Below are 21,544 nucleotides of genomic sequence, written 5' to 3' on the forward strand. Positions count from 1 at the left end.
CCCCTGCAAGGCCGGTGGTGCCCCTGTAAGGCCTGTGGTACCCCTGCTTGGCCTCTGGTGTCCCTGACAGGCCCATGGTGCCCCTGCGAGGCCGGCGGCGCCCCTGGCAGGTCTCTGGTGTCCCTGACAGACCTGGGGTGCCCCTGACAAGCCTGTGGGGCCCCTCACAGGCCCGTGGTGCCCTTGCTAGGCCTGTGGTGCCCCTGGCGGGCTGGTGGTGCCCCTACTAGGCCGGTGGTGCCCCTGACAGGCCTGTGGTGCCCCCGGGCACCAAGGGGGTCATGACCCATGTGGCCCCCCTTGGATCTGCCACTGATGCATAATATATTGATTTGTAAAGGCGTTATGGCTTATGCAATATGCAATTGCAGGCACTTGGTATCCCTCACTTATCCCTCATTGGGGCTCTGGCGGGCTCCTGAGGGCCCACGTCTATCTCCGGGAGCCCATATAGACAGGCTCCTTTGGGTCCTTTCAGTACACTATAGCATAAGAGGTCTCCATGCGAGTCCTATACATACATCTGAGGGCGTACCCTGATGTCTGAGGTACCCAACTGCAGCTCCAATGGTCTCTTCTTACACTGGCGGATCCAGGGAGGGGGCATTTAGGGCCATGCCCCCTTCCCAGAGGCCTAAAGTGGCCCGTTTTCCCCCTCCCCCAAACGATAATGAAACATAGTTCAATCAGGGCGTGGCCCAGGAGCCGAGTTAGACAGGGCTGTTTTACCACCTCCCGGCCCGCAAAGGGACCCAAGCACTGACTCGAAGCGGGTTAAAGAGACCCTCTCACCTTCAAAAAAAGTTAATGAATTGGCATGAAAGTGATGTCGCTAGGTTCAGAAAGGGCGAAAACGAATATCTACCAAATTTTATCGAAAAATATTCACCGGTTTTCAAGAGATGAGACTTTTATTTTTGTTTACTTTTTGGGATATCCGCTGCTGTTCCTAGCGACTTTATTTGAAAGTGCGGCATTTGTTGCGCGCAAAGCAGCCTATACCACCGCATGCTACCAAACGTTTTAGTAAAATATTAAAAAATCAATTGATCTCCGCTGACGTCACACATTCAGAGGGGTATCCAAAAGCATTAGCCCCTCTGAATCAAAATGCTGCAATTTTGAAATTCAATATTTCCGATTTAAGGCATTTCTCGATGTTGTGAGTGCGTGCCGAAACCGGTAATTGTGAGCCAGGGACCCCATTTTGGCTATCTCAGCTCAAATCTAATATTAATGTGGGAGGGTCCCTTTAACTGGTCGATAAAAACAATGGTAAGTGTTCACAAAGTAATATAAAGGCATGGGTCGGGTGGGCTACCATTTATATATTTTTCTTTTTAGTTAACAAAAAATTCATAGTGTCAGGGCTGTGACGAAAAATAAGTGGCCTAAATCCGATGAGAAAACAGGATTTGGGGGTACCCTAGGTTTGGCTCCTGCATGAGTTGGCCCCCCCCCCCCAAAAAACGCAAGCCTGGATCCGCCAGTGACCCGGACATAGATGAAGAGAGTGCAAAGACTTCCAAAAAAGTGAGGCTAAACAGACCGAGATCTTTGAGAGGCGTCAGCGAGCAAAGTCCACCAGTTCAGTCGGTCAGACTCAGGGCCGACTTCTCTCAGTCAGTCGGACAGTCGGCCCCGCCCACTCTCCGTTTAAGCCCCGCACACTCTCCGTCCAAGCCCCAGCCTATTCTCTTAACAGCTCCCACCTATTCCCCATCTACTCTCCATACAAGCCACGCCTTCCTTTCACACAAGCCCCGCCTACTCCCCATAAAAGCCCCGCCCACTCTCCCCACAAGTCCCGCCCTTTTCTCACCCGGGCTGCAGGAGGTCGTAGCAGCGCAGGACAGCCATCTCCACGTAGAGCCGAGCCACCAGCTCTCGAATGGAGGCGATCTTGTAGAACCAGTTGCGGCACGTCTCGCGGCCGGCCTCGGTCACCAGGTCACCACCAGGTGGCGCCGCTGGTGAACTGACACCGGACGGGGTCAGCCATAGGGTCACAGCAATGCTGTTCGCGCTATAGGGCAACGGGCAGGTGAGAAGAGCCATAATTGTACACAATTAACACAAGTGCGACGGCTCTCGAGTCCAGCTGCCGACCTGCAGTTCCCGGGGCCCTGTTTCACGGCACGGCGCCACCAGGCGTTGGACAAACGTCGTGCGCAGTCGCCGCAGAATAAAGCCGTTATGAGCTGAGCTTGCACATGAGCACGCACGCACGAACACACTAACAAGCAGCACGCACGCACGCACACTAACAAGCAGCACGCACGCACACACCCAATTAAATCTTTGTGTACTTATAATTCTCAGCTTATTACCTCAGCTCAACATTAGGGGACCCCCTACATTGTGCCCCTCAGTTACATACATATCCCTTCCCTGCCTTTGTATGTGAATCTCCCCATTCCTTATCCCTAGGGTGAATCTGCCGTACCCCTCAGATCCTTACCCCTGCTCCTTATCCTTGGTGGTGACTCTGTTGTAGACGAGCGTCCCAAACACATCCAGGATGTCTGTCACCAGGACAAACACTGTGGGGTAGAACTGGGCGGAACCCACCTCCTCCAGCAGCTTACAGGCCTGTCGGAGAGAGAAAGAGGGAGAGGGAGAGGGAGAGGGAGAGAGAGAGAGAGAGAGAGAGAGAGAGAGAGAGAGAGAGAGAGAGAGAGAGAGAGAGACAGAGACAGAGACAGAGACAGAGACAGAGACAGAGACAGAGACAGAGAGAGAGAGAGAGCGAGAGAGAGGGAGAGAGAGAGAGAGAGAGAGAGAGAGAGAGAGAGAGAGAGAGAGAGAGAGAGAGAGAGAGAGAGAGAGAGAGAGAGAGAGACAGACAGAGACAGAGACAGAGACAGAGACAGAGACAGAGACAGAGACAGAGACAGAGACAGAGACAGAGACAGAGAGAGACAGAGACAGAGACAGAGACAGAGACAGAGACAGAGACAGAGAGAGAGAGAGAGAGAGAGAGAGAGAGAGAGGGAGAGAGAGAGATGATCAGACCTGTGATGTAGGTTAGTACACATCAATCAGAAACAGAAAGCTTTTGTAAAGCCTCTACACGTCGGTGTTTCGTAATTGATGTTTTACACGATATTTTGACATTTGCGTGTAATCGAGTGTGAGGGCTGAAATATAGTGTGAGTGTGTGGTGCGAGGCATCACTATTATGCAATATGCTCGGCAATATGCAGGCGCAGGAACTACGCGACATGCCCTTCCTCGATACCTGCAAGACCAGTTTGATGGCCCTGGCCCGCTGTACTTATGACCAGGAGACAGTAGTACAATGTAGTACATACAATTGCGGGTATTATCATGGATGGCAGCTAGTACGAGGTTAACTATTGCAGGCGGTTTTGCCCCAGTACATACCTGTATGACCAGTTTGAGGGCCCGCACCCGCTGGTATATGTATAGTGTAGAACAGAGGCCCGGCACATACCTGTATGACCAGTTTGAGGGCCCCGTCCCGCCGGTATACACTGTAGAACAGAGGCCCGCACATACCTGTATGACCAGTTTGAGGGCCCCGTCCCGCTGGTATACAGTGTAGAACAGAGGCCCGCACATACCTGTATGACCAGTTTGAGGGCGCGCACCCGCTGGTCCGCCTGCCACGCCTGCTGGAGCTGCTTTCTCAGACGGCCAGTGTGGGCTGGCGGGACAACGGGGGGTGACGTCAGATACATGATATGACGCCAGATACAGGATATGACGCCAGATACAGATGCCAGGTCACTAACTTATGACTTGGTTGGGTCACTGACATAATATGACCTCCTTCCAGGTTACTGTCTTATAGCCAGTCAGATCACTGACCTATGAACTGAGTCACCGCCCCAAACTCCCGCCAGGTCACTGACCTCTGACCTCCCGCCAGGTCACTGACCTCTGGTCTGACCTCCCGTCGCGTTACTGACCTCTGACCTCCCGCCAGGTCACTGACCTCTGGTCTGACCTCTCGTCAGGTCACTGACCTCTGACCTCCCGTCGTGTCACTGACCTCTGACCTGCCGTCAGGTCACTGACCTCTGACCTCCCGCCAGGTCACTGACCTCTGACCTGCCGTCAGGTCACTGACCTCTGACCTCCCGCCAGGTCACTGACCTATGAACTCCTGCTGTGTGAACTGCTCCTTGCCGGCTGCGTCGTCTTTGTCCGTCTCCAACTGGGCCAGACGGGCCCGGGAGCGGCTGGCCGGACGAGCAGATACTGGGGGAGATGGGGTGTGTGAGAGGGGGAGAGAGGGGAGAGGGAGGGAGGGAGGGAGGGAGGGAGAGGGAGAGAGGGAGGGAGGGAGGGAGGGAGGGAGGGAGGGAGAGGGAGAGAGAGAGAGGGAGGGAGAGGGAGAGGGAGAGGGAGAGGGAGGGGGAGAGAGGGAGGGAGAGGAAGAGTAGGTAATTGGGAGAATACCACAGGTGAGGTGAGCCACAGGCGCACACAGCTAGAAGTGCTCACTTCCCCTACCTGCAGTCCCCCTCCCATTTGGCTCGTTTACCTCCACGACAGCCGTGGCCAGTACGAGTCGGCCGGTCAGTCTACATTACACAGTGACAAGATTGGATATTGCTGGAAACACAAGCGCCCCTAGCGGCCTACGGCCCTTAGCGCCGGCATCATGAGCTAAGCAGCCCGTCCAACCGACTCACCAGGCACTAGCGCCTCTATCGGCTAATCTACAAACTAACCACCAATACCACCGATAGCACTAGCGCCTCCATCGGCCAACGTACAAACTAAGCACCCGCCCCGACACCATAAGAGGCAAGAGCCCCTAGCGGCGGCACAAACTGTATCACAAATTTCATCACCAACTGACCGGTGTCGGCGCCGGCGTCACCAGCGCGAGTGGTGACCGTCACCAGCTGCGAGGTGGTGAACTGAGCCAAAATGGCGCGCCGGCGGGCCGGCCAGTCGTCCGCTGGCGCGCCAGAACGACGATCCGGCGCCGCCTGCCGAAGGTCACGTGGTGTTACCGGTGTTGGCAAGCTGTGATCACGTGACTACACGGGCTGACCGATGAGTGTCATGGCGGAGAATAGTGAATAACAACAATATTGAAAGTGGAGAGATTTGAGAGCGCGGGATGTCTTCCGAGATTACGTTCTTAGGCTGATTATCTTATCATTTCAAGACACAAACTTCAAATAGAACATGTAATAGCGTCTCTCAAGAAGCACCATCTCCGGTGATGTATGACGTCACAGCTGACCTGCTCGGGCTCCTGGGCGATGTCGAGGGCGGCCAGCGCCGACAGTGGGTCGCTGCCCTCCATCAGCCGGGTCAGCGGATCGCCGACACTAGCGCCACCATCCGGCCGACTGGTGGCGCCACCTACACCACCCGCCTGACGAGGTAGGGGCGGAACGTGAGCGTACGGCCCACCATCGCTTCTCCAGGTCTTTGGAATCGGGGTGGAAAGGGATTTTTATTCTACATCGACAGTTTTTCACATTAAGGCTCAGAATTAGTGTTATGCAGGACCAAAAAATATCACGTTACAAGTCATTTATTTCTACCAAGTGGTAAGCAGTAAACAACACTGCTGTCCATTTATCAACAGGCTGAAGGATCAAATAAAAATGGCAACTACTTAATATTTAATATTTCATGACCTTTTAACTTTGAATTACATCCTATAAATGTGATGCACTAACATTTACGCTGGTGAGTGGATGGATGTCTGTCTTTGCCGCATAAGGCACGGTCCTCTCTGCCCTGTAGTCTTTTACACGGAAGTAGCTGAAATTGAGTAAATGAGTGTCAGTTTTGAAGAAAGGCAAAATAACGCAACAAGTTCTTAGAAAATGCAGGAAATATGTATATTGATAGGTACCTACCTATATCTATGTAAAACACTTCAACTGCTAAATAATTATCTGTTCTATTCAGTTTCGTGTCTGGATGATAATTGATTTATTACAGTTGTGGTTAAAAAGAAGTTTGTTTAACTTGGAACCTGGAGCACAGCTTCAGTAAACAAATTCTACAGAACTGTGAGGAAGGTACCTACTTTAAAGAAAACAGCAATGAACTATCTAAATGAGTTACTTTGGTAAATAGATAGATTGCTTACACAAAAGACCCTAGCACCTTGCCTACTTACTCAAACTTAATCAATACAAATACACAATGCTTTCAATTCAATGTTTTGTAAGAATAAATACATCAATCCTTACCATTTGACGTTTTCTGCATTTGATTCCTCCATTTTCCTCAACTATAAATACAAGACTTTTATTTAGGCTGGGCACTGAACTCTATAGGCTGGGTATCAGCAAAAAGTCACGACTTTTTAGTTAGCACCTTTAATACCTATATATCTGCGATAGAATATTGCAACTTTCCATATGAATACCAAAATATTTGCTACACGGTACCTATATAGAGAACTAATTTGCTAATGCTTTATGTATAGCTTCAAGCAACAATAACAAAGGCGGCCAATGTTTGTCTCTACGAAGCCAAATATGTAAAACAGGAATTACACCAGATCAAGCTCACTGCTACCAAACAAAGTAACAACTTCACTTTACATTTTCCCGTCAATTATTGGTAATTTGAAACAGAAAGTACCTTATCTTGATAGAACTGTTCATTGCTCTGGTGTAGAATAACAAAAAGACGTATATTGAGGCACAGAGCAGCATGTTTTAATAAATCCTCTTCAGCGCTTAGATATGTAGGTAATCTTTCTCATTTCTGTATATTTCAATCCCTCAGATGACGAAGACCAGAGGGCTTTGAAACCCGGCGGTTGGATTTATTAAAGTATGCTGCTCTGTGCCTCAATATACGTCTTTTTTGTACGTAATCTTGATGCTGAAACCGCACCGCCAGCGCCACCGTGCAATATGCTTAACCCGCGCCCTGCTGGGGGGTGTTTGAACACCCCCCTTGTGGTTTTTCGGAAATATCTCAAAAACGGCGGCGCAGAGCGCCGCCGTTTTTGGTACATTTTATCATACATCAATTCTACACATGTTGTGAAAATTTCAGACCAAGGTCATTCAAGGTCAGGTCACCAGGTCACTTGAAGTGACCTCACCTCATAAAAAGTTTCAATGTCTGCCATTGCTACACCGAGTGACCGATCGCTTTGAAACTTTCAGCGATTGATAAGAGTAACAGTATCTATAAAATGTATATCTCAGAATTTTGATATCGGTGACCTAAGGTCAGGTCAATTTTGCGACCTCCCCATTATAAGTCAATGGGAGAAAATTGAAATGCGCCTCTTTTGGACGAAACACATTATAAACACTCCCAAACACTGAATTACAAGTGGTTTAAACACACTGAACATGAAAATGGTGTCCGTGACCCCTATTTATGCCCCTGAGGTCATCTCAGGTCACGAATGGTGTCTAACAGTTTTTCGCAAATAACTCTTGATAGAGGCATGCTAGAGCGATGAAAACGCCTTAGATGTGTTCAGCTCGACGATACGGATCGACTGATATGCAACATGACCTTTTCCGGTCAGGTCATGACCTTGACGTGAGGTCAAATTTTCAAGTTGACCTTTCAAGGTCAAGATATAGTTAATTCGATGCGTCTTGACGAGAGAAACACGATGCCGGTAAAAGTAAGCTCGTACAAGGCTTGGGTCAAAAATTATTGCAGAAAAACTGTTTCCGAAAAAATCGGTTATTTTTGCAGTTTTTGCCCCCTGCAGGCAAAACCGTTGACGTTAGGTCAAATCTGAGAGAACTACTCAGAAAGGGCGCTAATAGGGCTATCGAATGCACTTTTCCGCGGCGCTTTAGCTCTATTGGTTCCCGAGTTATGCGTTGGCTTCCTGGAAATTGTCGACATTCGACCTGAAAATCGGCGAAATTTTGCATTCAATGACTTCTGGTTACCTGACCTTTGACCTGACCAAAAAAGTGACTGAAGTGATTTCGTCATTATTTTTGGCGCTCTTTCCAACGCCGCCTTCTGCGTATCGCTACGTGGCCCAGGAGCCGATTTAGAGGGGGGTGTTCAAACACACCCCCCCCCCAGCAGGGCGTGGAAATCCAGGACCCCCAGCCGGGCGCGGGTTAAGTGTGAACCGCGAGCCATGCGGATGAAGGAGTCCCTATTCCCTGCGTGAGCCGAGGCCCAGATTAACTAAGGTCAATGCCATTGCCCAACGCCCAAGCTAAGTCTGACGTTTTGGGATGACGTCATCTTCTGTAATAACTTTTTAAACAACCAGCTTGTGTTACGTTACTTTTATTGGCATCACAATTCTCTCATCGAGACACGCCGAATGAACCATACCTATAAGCTGACATGAAAAGAAAATCTGAAAATTTGACCTCAGGTCAAGGTCACAGAAAAGGCCATGTTGCATATGGGTCGCCAGCAGCGGCGGAACACCCTCAAGCAAGGGGGGGGGGCACTGCCGACTTTAGGTCCCATTCTTTCCATGCAACGCCCATAGGGCTAATGTTAAAATGCCAAAATCAAAGGGGGGCACGGTGCCCCGGTGCCCTCCCCGTTCCGCCGCCTATGTGGGTCGATTCAACTTGCTTGAGGTCCTCATGACCCAGCCTGTCCTCTAAGCCCTAAAGTAACAGTGAAAAACAGAATATTTTGGGGGGGGGGGGCATGAAGAGTGTTAGGTAAAACCTTAGGCCTACTTCAAAAAGGAATAGGTTCCTCACTATCTCTTCTAAATATATCTCTGAAATGTTAATTGTTGTCGCAAAATATTTTTTTTCATCATTTCCTCCAGTGGGCCAATTTTGCCCGCAGAAAAGCTATTGCTCCTATCAACCCCCCCCCCCCCTCCACCTCGGGCTATACGGCTGAAGTGAGTGCCCGACAGCACTTCTGCAATCTACATAGACTGGCGCAGCTGGCATTGACACCCCAGGCTGTAAATAATTACCAATATAGGCTTATTTCATGAAGAGGCACCTTCAAATCGTATCTTTTGAAAATAACTTTAAGAATAAATAATTCTACACTTATTTTTTTCTATTGTTATCCATCTTTAATAATATACTTTTAGTCCACTTCTAAAGTTTTTTCGGTTGTTGTGTGTATGTATTGTGAATGACATAAGCCAGTACCTGCCCAAAGGGATATCTCGGTCACTTGCCACGCATACACAGTCGCCTTGCCTGCTGTACGTGGCATCATTACCTACGGCAATGCTTTCAGAAGGCAACGAACATAAAAAGGTCGCCGGAGACGATCGCTGAAAATGCACGAGCAAAAACGATGGCACGGCGCGTGCGGCAGCGAAGCGTCACACCGCCCGCCCATTCAGTCCGTGCCGCCGCGGTTGCATGACATCGAAAAAGAATGAGGCGGCAGATTGGGTCGTTTTTATTAGCAGAATATATTCCGTGAACTAGATTTGAACGCTTATTTACCTTTGTCCTTTACATTGAACACGTGAAATGTTACTGGTAGCTTATTGCCGTGGTGACTGTAATAGTGCAATAAAATCCTTTGAATTACTGAATTTTGGATTACAGCAAAGAACGAACACGAATCATTTCATCTAGTCTGCGTGCTCTCCCGATTCCGTAAAAACAGCCACCCATTCATTACATACCCATTGTGACGAGTGATGACGTCACCAACAAAAAACGGATGACGTCAGTCGCCTGAAGCAATGCGTGTGCCTTATGCCGGGAGGGGGGGGGTCATGTCAGGGTCACTAGGTCAGCCGCCGGTACGGAGAGAGGTCTGGAGGCAGGCGGCAGTTGGTGACTCGGGGATGGAGGAGATGGTAGCACCAACGAAAGGGAGCACCAACAGGAGGAACGATACGGTGGCACCTGCGAGAGAGACCGTAGCACCAGCGAGAGACTGACGGCTACACCAACAGAAGACTGAAGAGAGACAGTGGCACCAACAGGAGAAACGAGACGGTGGCACCAATTGGAAGAGAAGCTGTAGCACCAACAGGAGAGAGACGATAGCACAAGGAAGAGAACAAGACTGTGGCGGCAAGAGAAACAAGACTTTATAAGCAAGAGGATTGAATACAGAAAACGAGAGATTGTGCAGTGTGCACCGCCTTCGATTCGTCCCAAGGCTGTGACCACGCCATTTATCTCTTTTCTCCCAGCTAGCTGGAAACGACAGACGATGCTTCCGTCCATCGGACTGGCGATGATAATCAGACTGTTCTGCACTACGAGTGTCTCCCGGACTTTGGCGACAGCTCATGCTGACGTGGGAGCGAGGCCTGCCGTGGTACAACAGCGTCAGCAATTTGAGAAGCTACAGCAGCAGCGGCAGCAGCACCAACTAGACCGTAAGGATCTCAATCAGCAGCACCACCTGCAGAAACATGAAAATAGCTCCCTCGGTCACCATCATCACCATCCTCGTCTCCAGCTTCACCATCAGCACATTCAGTTCCACCACCTCCACCACGTCCTGCAGCATCGCCTCCCCCATGTGCTACAGCACCGGCAGCAGCCGGCTCACATCAGGCTGACCCGCAGCCTGGAGGACCGGTCGGACGGTTCAGTCCCAGAGCACCTCCGGACAGCCTGGTCCACCTACTCCCCACTCTACCCGGCAGAGGCAGAGCGAGGAGCATACTTCCCGGCCAGGGTGCTCTGTAGGTGAGAGACTGGCGACGTTGATGTTGGTAGGTATGCGATGGGTGATTTCGGACAGGGAGATTGCTGGTCAAATGATTACAGCATCGAAAGCAGACACTATTGGTAATTGTCGAGTAATTTAGCATTGCACCTCATTATCTATCATGGAAGAATAGCACCTCGTAACGCACTTCAATTTTATTATAGATACTTGGAAGCTTATATCACTTTAGTTGTGCTTGCCCATTTAGCTCCCGTACCATAAATTTCCTTTTCCAGAGTATTCACTGCGTATAAGATCCCCAGCGAACCATGTTCAGCGTTATAGTCTTTCAAATTGCTAAACAAATTAATACTTTCTCAGGTACTTCTGCCCTCGTTCGGACTATCAGCTCTACCCACCCAAACACTGGTACTATTGCTGTCTTCCCGGTGCTGCAGGGGCTACACACAGTAAGTCCAGAACCTTCCGGGAATGTTACATGGGACTGAAAGCGAATAGTAGGCTGAAAAATGGGCATCAGGCAACAGGTTGATTTGATTGGATTAGTGTGAAAAGCAACTAAGATGTTACTAATGACATGTGGCCTCATTCGAATGTTGTCAGCTAATTGAACTTTCGCTGATTTTCGGCACTACTTAATTGTTAGCTAACTAAACATATTTTATGATTTTTTTAGTTATGTACTGACGATCTATCTCACCGTAACGTAATGTGTATGTAAATGTCCCTCTACCTGTTCCCGTTTCAGTGGAGTGCCCCTCCCAGACCAGCGGTTGCCGGTCCGGTGACCCCGTGACCCCGGAGGTCACCCTGGAGGTCACGGCACTGCTGACCTGCTCGTACGACTCCCAGTGTCCCACCCACCGTGACCTGTGCTGCTACGATGTCTGCCATAGACGGAACGTTTGTAAGAGGGCGGTGCTCTCGTTTGTTCCCCATAAATGGTGAAATATGAGCACTGTAGTAGGTATAAAGGTCAAATTGGTGACAGAACTGTGCAATGGCCAGTGTGAGAAGGGTGCGGAATACGACAAAGCGTGTGATGACTGATGTGTATTATTAGATGTTTTCCTCGACCCCATGCCAAGCCGGCTTGAGTATAAAAATCTGATATCCAGCAAACCACGCCAGCATCATCCTTATAAATGGATGTTGCTTAATTTACAGACGATTGCTTTGCCATTGGTGAATAACTTGCACTCATTGAGCCTCACCATTGCAATAGCTACAAGAAGTATTGTTTAGTGCAAACGTTATCTTTGAGCGTTTCTTTATTAGTTGAGTTGAGTCCCAGCCAAACAACAACACTTTATCACCGTCCATTCACCAGTATAGCGCTTTTTGGGGCGACTAACGGAGCGAGCGACAGGGTGGGCCTTGCACGTGCGAAATTGCGAGGGGGTACCTCCAACTGACTTGTGCACGGCACCCTATTAACCGGTTTCTGGCGATGTGCCAAATTTGAGCACAATCGGCCCAGCCGTTCTCGAGATCTGGAAGCGGCACCCTGCACGTGCACACGTGCAAAATGGGTCCCGACTGACTTTTGCACGGCACCCTACTAACGGGTCCCTATCAGTGTATGTACCAAATTTGAGCGCAATCGGTCGAGCCGTTCTCGAGATCTGGAATCGACCCCTGCACGTGCGCACGTGCAGCAGCACCCCAACTGTGGTACATGGATATGCATTGCCTAGTGGGTGCCTACTGCCTACCTAAATGCCAACTTTCAGCGCAATCGGCACAGTAATTACCGAGATATTGCAATTGTTGAAAACTGACACCTCTTTGTTTTGCACGTGGCACGTGCATAAGGGGTCACCCACATGCATCGGGAATAGTCTAATACTTGGTAGAAGGAATGAATTTACCCTACAAAAATTACCGCGTGTAAATCGGTCAAGTGGTTGCTGAGATATATGCGTTGCAAAAGCGTCCGCACGGCCGGCTGGCCGCTCATACTCAGAAATTTCCGTTAACCCGCGCCCCGCTGGGCTATTCAGCCATACGCGCCCTGCTGGGGGGGGGGGGGGGCAGATTCTGCCCCCCTGTCTAACTTCCGAACCGATGGTCGTAGAAAGACGGGGAAAACGGCAATCGAAAGCTCTCAACAAGGCGGATCTAAAGAGCTCATATTTTTTGCTTAAGTAGGTCAGAGGTCAGGTCAAGGTCAGGTCAAGGGTACAAAATGTAAGTTTCTACAGTATCGGCCTTGCACCGTAGTTGCCGGAAAATGGACTGAGACTGATTGCCCAAAACCTGTTCTTAGACTACCAAGACAATATTCGTTGCATAAAATGTCATTCAAAGGTCAAGGTCAAGGTCAGGTCAGGTCAGGTCACCAAAAACAAAATATAGAAAAAGGCATGTGCGACACATGTTTTATGGGTCATTTTACTCATAGAATTCAATAGGCACACTCAATAAGTGATATGGACCACCTCTGGATGAATTTCAGGTCGAGGTCAGGTCAAGGTCAGGTCAAGTGAGGTCAAATTTTGAAGCTGGTTGTTAAGGCCTACAAAGGTGTCTATCTGATGCAGTTTTTCACGGCGAATCGAATGGTGCTATTTTTGTTTCCGTACGAGGTCTAGAACTTCCAAAAAATCATTTTTTCATTTTTTTTGTGTTTCGTGACGTCATAAAATTTTGAATAACTCCCACATTTTTGAACCGATTTTTCTAAAAATTGGTATATAGTTGCACATAGACTACTTCTCTGACATATATTCCGGTTTTTTCGATACACTCAAAATTTTGGATTTTATAATAATTTTCCCAAAAAAGTCAGTTTAAAAAAAAAAAATTGGGCCAAAATCCAAACTTTTAAAAACCGAGATAGCCATTTGATAGACAAAGTAGAATCACGTATAAACTTTTTGTTACGTCTTGATTCCTTTAAAAATGAAAATGTTAGCGGCGTTTGAAATTTTGCCGTTTTTGAGGCGAAAATGGCGAACATGACGTCACAAAAAACGTCAATTTCTCAAAAATTTTCCAACGGATTTCGCTCAAATTTTCAGGGAACGTGTCAAATCGATGTATGATAAGGTACTGAAAGTTTGACGTCGCTGGCGTAACGCGTTTAGAAGTGATTGGCAAAAAACGGGAGGGGGGCAGATTCTGCCCCCCCCCCCCCCCCAGCGGGGCGCGGGTTAATCTAAGGAAAGACTCCGCTCGCTCCGTAAAAAACACCGTCATTTATATTTCGGCGAGAAGAGGAGAGAGGAACAACCACAGAGTGGCCTCTGATTCCGCTAATTATAGGAAAACCATGAGGGTAGATGCCGATATGTGGGCAAAACAACTTGTTAAACAATCATGCAAAATCGTTCAAAAATACGACACAAATGAAGAGCGTGACGTTTTTCTAATGAAATATTGACAGATGAGAACTCGAGTCGAGCCATAGCAGACCCGGGGAACACTTACTGTAGTGGTACCCTTTGAACATGTCCATCCCTGATTGGCCCGAGAACTGTAATTTCAGAGCAGCGGGGTTCTCGACATACACCGCGGCGACGTAGCTGAGCACCGTTCCGGAATGAGCGGAGGTGCTGGTAGCAGAAGAATATAATAAAATAAAATACTGGTCACTTCTTATCTGCGACTTGTCTTCAGGACGTGCTAAATGCTACTCATGGACTATTTTGTAATAAGAAATTACACCCCAAAATATACTCTATGACCATGCGTGCTCATTCGCTTTCTGCCAGTCCCAAAATGCTATCTATTATCGTGTGTTTCGTCTTAACAAGTACCTAGTGCTATTGTTGCATGCTCGGCTGCAGTCTCCAGCGTGCTATTGTTGTAACTTGTATGCTGTGATGTAGTCTCCAGTGTGTTATTGTTGTATGCTGTGCTGCAGTCTCCAGTGTGTTATTGTTGCATGCTCGGCTGCAGTCTCCGGTGTGTTATTGTCGTATGCTCGGCTGCAGTCTCCAATGTGCTATTGTTGTAACTTGTATGCTGTGCTGTAGTCTCCAGTGTGTTATTGTCGTATGCTCTGCTGCAGTCTCCAGTGTGTAATTGTTGTATGCTCTGCTGCAGTCTCCGGTGTGTTATTGTCGTATGCTCGGCTGCAGTCTCCAGTGAGTTATTGTCGTATGTTTGGCTGCAGTCTCCAGTGCGTTATGATCGTATGTTTGGCTGCAGTCTCCGGTGTGTTACATCAAACTGAACGATGCCGTTGTAAATAAATTTTCAAGACCGCACCGCAGTCCTTCCTGGATTTTTGAGCGAGGCCGAGCTCTCTCTCTCTCTCTCTCTCTCTCTCTCTCTCTCTCTCTCTCTCTCTCTCTCTCTCTCTCTCTCTCTCTCTCTCTCTCTCTCTCTCTCTCTTTCTCTCTCTTTCTTTCTCTCTCTCTCTCTCTCTCTCTCTCTCTCTCTCTCTCTCTCTCTCTCTCTCTCTCTCTCTCTCTCTCTCTCCCTCCCTCTCCCTCTCGCCTGTTACGCTGCTGTTTTACCGATGCATATTTTTTAATAAAACTATACTTTTATCACTCACACCTCAATTAAATTGATTCCTGTATGTTTGATGCAGTCTTGCAATGCAATCCAGCCATCCAAGAAACTTTGCGCGAGACGTTTTCTTGGATGGTTTTCTTGGATAGCTTGTTCATCGAGGGCTTCTGTTTTAAAGAAAATTTGTAAGCTTTGCTGCACTGTTAAGTAATTAGAACTGCCAGTATTTCAGTACCTAACGTGTAGTTAATGTTACTGTATTTTATTTATGCATATTTCGGCCTTTTTTAAGCAGATAACGACCGATATTAAGAAACATACAGGAAATAATATCTAGGACTCTACCGCGACGAAATATTTCTGTCTCGAGTTTTCGCGGTATCGTCCAAGAATGTATATTCTGCCTTACATCACAATCTACTGATCAATTGATTAAGAGACTCATTCCGGAAACTCGCAAAAAAAATAATAATAATAAACGTTATGCGCATCCTGTAACTTTGACAGAAAAGGCACCAAAACTCGCTTGGGATGAGATACCCATCTGTCCAGTGTTCACACACAAAACATCCCTTTCGACGTGTATGTATTTCAAGAGACATCACTGACAAACAGTCCACAGGAAAAGTTCCAGAAAGACGAGCTCGCCTGAGCAGTTTCGAGCTCTCTAAACAAACGATGCCGGGTTGGCAATCTGTGCTGACTCCGCACTGACGCCGTCCACAACGAAAGCCTGGCCGTCTGTCTGTACGACACCGGATGTAGCTGCGTTGGCACTGAACGAGCTACCGGCGCTGGAGCCCTGCGAAAGACAGCACGCGCGTCACACACAGCAAACGGACAAGATGAAAAGAAAACAGCTCGCTCCAGCTTGCTTAAGTGCTCAAATTCTTTAACTGTGTTACTGTTAAATAAATCTGCAGGAATTTGGTTTCTGAGTTATCGAGCAACGCACTGCAAAAATCATCAAATGAATCAAAGCGTTAGTAAATCGGGATTGATAAAATCAAACTAAGTATCATCCTTAGAAGCGATGTTTGGAATTTGTAAATACAGATACTCACCGAGGCTGTCACGCTAAATGACGTACTGACGCCTCCTTTATCATCTGATCCAAAGTTGCTGGCAAAGGCGGCATCTCCTGTGGCCATGTTGGCATCACCGGCTTCCACCACGACGGTCTCATCTCCTTCAGCTTCGACAGGACCCAGTCCGGAGGCCTCGAGGTGGTCGGTGGGCATGGCCAGGACGCAGGAGGCCAGCAGCAGCAGCAGCAGGGACGTCGAGGGGCTCATGGTGATGGCGATGGTGGCAACAAAGCTGAAAAACAATAGTGAGCATCAATGACTAGTTAGCTTGAGTTTTTTTCCATAACTTGGCTTAGACATAAGAAAAAAGTTAGGCCTGCTACCCAGACTGCATCTTCACAACCACTTTTTCAAATCATCTCCGGTTAAAATCACCGAAAAATATAAGATAAAACTTTGATGCTGCAATATTGATAACCAACAAGCAAACATAACACCGTGCACCCTAACACACAACTCATTAAACCCTAATGGAACTCTCCACACCGTTACGCACAGTACAGTTATTTTACAGATTTTACAGCTCTACAGTTACATGTATAATTTAATTTGCTGCCCCACTGCCATGTGAGAGCCTAGCAGCCACGTCGACCGAACACACATACCGACAGCAGAGAAGATGAAGCAGCACTAGCGAGCTCCGCTTCCCCAGGATAAATGATGAGACGGGGCCGGCTGCCGGCCCTTATATGGACTGGTCTGAAATGACCCGGGGCGCACCGCGAACACCTGCCTTTCTGGGCCGGGAAAGAAAGGAAGGGGTCTGCTTCTGCTGCTGCTGCCCGTGAGCTGAGCAGAATAATGACGCAAATTGGGCTTTTCAGACAGAAAGGCAAATTTATGGCTTCGCATTTCTTATGTTTCATTAAACAGCCCCCGCTTGCAAATGTCTCAAAGTTCAAACGATATAGCTCCTGTGTCGAATAAGCGGAAGCTGTGTTTTGAATTGCGGCACCAGAACGCATTTAATGTTTGAACATTAAACACATATTTGGGTGAATTCGAAAAAGCAAAGCTGTCTGGTATTTAGGTATGTCTCAGGAAGAGGTCGCCGTGTAATATGCATGTGCTAGGTAGGAAAAAGAAACTTATTTGCAGATGTGTTGGTTAGGAAACATGTTTTCATTGTACTCAAAGCAGAAAAAAAAACAGAATTAGATCAGAAGGTCCTACCGAAACCGTGACCGAAAATTCATCACTTTTTCGTGTATTTACATATATTATCGAATAGCAACGAATACCAACGAATAAATACTTAACCTTTTTATATATTGTTCATTTCAAGGAGGTCTGGGGCCGTATTCACGTCGATCATTTTCGTAAGAATTTTCTTAAGTTTGACCTATTTCTTAAGCAAATTTTTTTATTCACGTGAACTCCGTCGATAAAAACTTAAGAAGTGTCGACGTGAATACCAAATTATACTTACGAAAGAAAATCGACTTACGAAGTCGACGTGAATACGGCCCCTGGTCATTAAAACTTGTATATTATGAAACTGTCATGCTCCTTGCTCAATGCTCAATCACTACAGAGATTAAAAAACATCAAGTTATCCCTCGCCGGACCTATTGGTTTTCCACATACGCGCCGGCCGAGAGGGCGGGGTACGACCCTCCTCGCCGTTTTACCCCTGGTGGAGCTAGCGCGTCGCGGAGGCTAGCGCGTAGGTGGAGCTAATGACGTCATAAATGACGTCACGCAAGGTCAACATTGCACAAATGACGCATCGAACCTTGCAAGGAGTGCACGAAATCACGATGATTCTATGTGCTTGAGATAGTTGGAGATCGTTCCCGGCGCCAGAATAGCAGCTTTCATATTTCCCCATTGACTTATAATAGTGAGATCACGAAAATGACATGACCTCATATGACCTTTAGGAAAAATACGAAATATACAAGTTGTGAGACTCCTAATGGATACTAGTTGCGAAGTTGTGACATCTGAAGACCGTGCAGAGATTCACTTATGACGTCATAGGTCAGTGACCTGACCTGACCCGAAAATGCGGTTGGTGTCAAAACTAAAAGATTCGGCTTGAATCAAAGGTCAGGTATGCCAAGTTTCAGCTCTCTCTCCTTTTCTCTCTCTCTCTCTCTCTCTTTCTCTTTCTCTTTTTCTCTCTCTTTCTCTCTTTCTCTTTCTCTCTCTTTCTCTCCCCCTCTCTCTCTCTCTCTCTCTCTCTCTCTCTCTCTCTCTCTCCCTCTCTCTCGCGTCCAGGCGCGATGGTTTGCGTCGGTCGGGTGTGGGACTGTGGGAAGCCCTAACGTCTGCCGGGGAAGGGGGAGGGGTGGTCCCAGCTGAGGACTGGTGGAGGGGGGGGAGCGGGCTGATTGGAATCTGGGGACGGGCGTGGGGGCAGCGAGGAAGGGTGGGAATGTGGGGTGGTGTCCGAGTGACTGGGACGGTTGGGGAGGGAGGAAGGGAGGGGGAGGTAAGTCAATAGAGACCGCATCTCGGCCCGCACCATGTTTGTGCGACCCTGCTACCAGCCCAGATTTTCACCTCTTCCGGCCCATAATAGCCTCTACTGCAAGCTAAAAATAGTCTCTGAGACAGGCCCTCCGTGTCCTCTGCCGCTGACCTGAAATAGCCTCCCTGTGGCCCATCCACAGCCACCCTGTACGCGACCGGAGCTGAGTATCAGTGGAGTCTGCGGCTGCGCTGGTCGTGAGGCCGTATTGCCCGCGAAAACACAGTGGCCAGCTGAAACCTGACTCCATTTCCGTGTGGAGAGTTGACTTGTTAGCCGTTTTCACGGCGGACTACCCGGTGAATGCACCTAATTTGACCAAATATTTACCTTATCAGCTTTGAAAAATATTCATATCATGATATCATGAATTTATTTCAGTGTTTTAACCCACGCCCCACTGGGGGAGGGTCTGTTCATAGCTCCCCTTTTGTTTTTCTGTAGTAACGTCTAAACTGCTAGACATATCGACGCGAAACTTTAAGTACCTTCGGCTGCATCAATTTGGCACCTTGTGTCTAAATATGCACTTCGTAGCTACCATAGGTCGGCCAGAAATGACGTCAGAGTGACGTCATGTTCGGCCGATTTCGATACAAAACATTTAACTGCGGTAATTGCTCTCAAGAGCTCAGTTTTTAAGCTAGATCCAATGTCTTTGCTTGAGAAGACTCAAAATACCTATACTATGCTATCAAACTGTTATATTGGATTTTCAAAATCTTTTAAATTTTGAAAATTATTTATATTCAATTTCAAAATGTAGGACGCCCATGATATACTCCAGACAGACGCCCATGATATACTCCAGCAATTTTTAGACAGATATCTAAAAAAGCCACGTTATACGCATCATAGCAAAAAATTCACTATCATGATTTTTTCAATTTTTTTTTTTCAGTACGTATTTGACATCGCATACCGATGTAAAAAGCACCATCGTGTTCCTGAGCTCGAACTGCATCCGATAGTTACCTTTTTTTGCTGAAAAATTTATGTTTTGAAATTTGACATTTTTTAACCTTGAAGTGGCCTATCCTCAGCTAAATTAACCCTCGCCGGACCTATTGGTTTTCTACATATGTACGCGCTGGCCGAGGGGGGGGGGGGCGGGTACGACCCCCCTCGCCGTTTCGCTCCTGGTGGAGCTAGCGCGTCGCGGAAAAAAACGAGCGTGTGAGCGTGAGCGCCGTTACGAGACGCAGAGATTGGTACCCGATTTTAAGGTCCTAGGTCAACTGGTGACCTCTGAGGTCACGTCAAGTGCCCCAAGGTACGGTTCAGTTTTTGGTGAATTACTTCGCAAAAAAACGGCCGCAGAGCCGCGATTTTGGCACCATCGTGTTTACCTCGCTCAGGTGCGTCGAATGATATACTTTTTGTTCGGGTCAGGTCAACTTGGGGTGTTGACCTCAGGTCAAGGTCAGGTCAGCACCCCCAGGTCACGAAGTTGGTCGAAAGAGGTCATGTCGCATATCATTCGATTTGGCAGGTCTTCCTGAGTCCATTGGTGGCTTCCCCGACTCGCTAGCTCAATTTGATCAAAAGTTATTGACGAAAAACTAATATGACCTTGATGACGTCATAAATGACGTCACGCAAGGTTAACATTGCAAAAGTGACGCATCTAACCTTCCAAGGAGTGCATCAAATCACGATTATGTGTGCTTGAGATAGTTGGAGATCGTTCCAGGCGCCAGAATAGCAGTTTTCATTTTTTCCCCTTGACTTATAATAGTGAGGTCACGAAAATGACCTGACCTCATATGACCTTAAGGAAAAATCCGAGATATACAAGTTGTGAGACTCATAATGGATACTAGATCCCGCAAGTTTCATTTCCCTGTGACATCTCCTCTGGCAGTGAGGGCGTTGCGAAGTTGCGACATCTGAAGACCGTGCAGAGGTTCACTTATGACGTCATAGGTCAGTGATCTGACCTGAACCAAAAATGCGGTTGGTGTCAAAAGATCCGGCTTGAATCAAAGGTCAGGTATGCCAAGTTTCAGCTCTCTATCCCCAGCGTGTTCGGAGCTATCGCGAGGAAAACCCTATGGGGGGAGGGGGGCGGCACCCCCCACCCCCTCGACCGGCGAGGGTTAAAGTCAAAATAACCTCGAATAACATAAACGACACCGAATTCGAAATCTATGGTTTAAATGGACCATAAAACATGTGTTACGTAACCGATTCATGATAAAAGATTTCCGTGACCTGTGATGAACTGACCCTGACCTGGAAATCGAAGTAAAAGTTTGATACCCTCAGGGTATCTAAAGCATCTGTTCACAAGTGCGTAAACCAAAAATAAGCCCTTTTTGACATGTTAGCCGGCGGCCAGAGCCCAAAATGTGAATACGGCAAACATCGATAATTTTATCTTTGACCTGACCTGTGACGTCATCGGTGACCTCGAGGTCAATGAAATTAGGTTTCGCCCAACGGTTTTTCTGGGGCTATCAGAAGTCATTTGAATTTTGACAATCTGCTAGCCCCTTCCCCCCCCCCCCCCCAGTAGGGCGTGTTATACATACGCAGACCCCAGTGGGGTGCGGGTTAATCGAAAATAACGTCCAATAATGTGAAAAACGAAGGGTATGAGCATCTGTGGAACCCCAACTGATAACTTTTAAGAAACACAATGAACCTAATTTGCCCAATTCTACATTAAGTCTGCACCTAATCTGCATCAAATGTGTACCAGATGGCCGTCGTGAAAACAGCTATTATCAACATGATATTTGGTTAGGTATGCACAGTCACTCATTTAGCGATGTTGGACACGAACTATTGTATTTCCATAACACTAACCGACCGCCGCGCCTGACGCTGTGTCAAACCCGCCGTGCCACCGAACCCCCCCCCCCCGCCCCTCGCATCGCACACACCTCGTGATAACACCTGCCTCACTACCGCGGCGAAAAAATAGCCCCTGGCC

At 47.9% G+C, this 21,544-nt stretch overlaps 2 protein-coding genes across 2 annotated transcripts; both read right to left on the bottom strand.

Annotated features, from left to right (window-relative positions):
* Positions 1–1,818: 1,818 nt before the first annotated feature.
* On the bottom strand, positions 1,819–6,410 carry LOC122369552 (VPS35 endosomal protein-sorting factor-like). The gene is made up of 8 exons (XM_043344379.1): positions 6,195–6,410; positions 5,673–5,757; positions 5,228–5,362; positions 4,835–4,967; positions 4,123–4,227; positions 3,588–3,670; positions 2,462–2,592; positions 1,819–1,978 (listed from the first exon to the last, which is right to left on the bottom strand). Exons 1-8 carry the CDS (start codon positions 6,224–6,226, stop codon positions 1,819–1,821), a joined length of 864 nt encoding a protein of 287 aa, XP_043200314.1. The 5' UTR covers positions 6,227–6,410.
* A 9,201-nt stretch (positions 6,411–15,611) lies between these two features.
* LOC122369554 lies at positions 15,612–16,891 on the bottom strand. The gene is made up of 3 exons (XM_043344381.1): positions 16,736–16,891; positions 16,107–16,362; positions 15,612–15,844 (listed from the first exon to the last, which is right to left on the bottom strand). Exons 2-3 carry the CDS (start codon positions 16,335–16,337, stop codon positions 15,710–15,712), a joined length of 366 nt encoding a protein of 121 aa, XP_043200316.1. The 5' UTR covers positions 16,338–16,362; positions 16,736–16,891; the 3' UTR covers positions 15,612–15,709.
* Between the last annotated feature and the right edge of the window lie 4,653 nt (positions 16,892–21,544).

The sequence above is a fragment of the Amphibalanus amphitrite genome, unplaced genomic scaffold (assembly GCF_019059575.1).
Source record: "Amphibalanus amphitrite isolate SeventyFive unplaced genomic scaffold, NRLGWU_Aamphi_draft 001048F_arrow, whole genome shotgun sequence".
Lineage (NCBI taxonomy): Eukaryota > Metazoa > Arthropoda > Thecostraca > Balanomorpha > Balanidae > Amphibalanus > Amphibalanus amphitrite.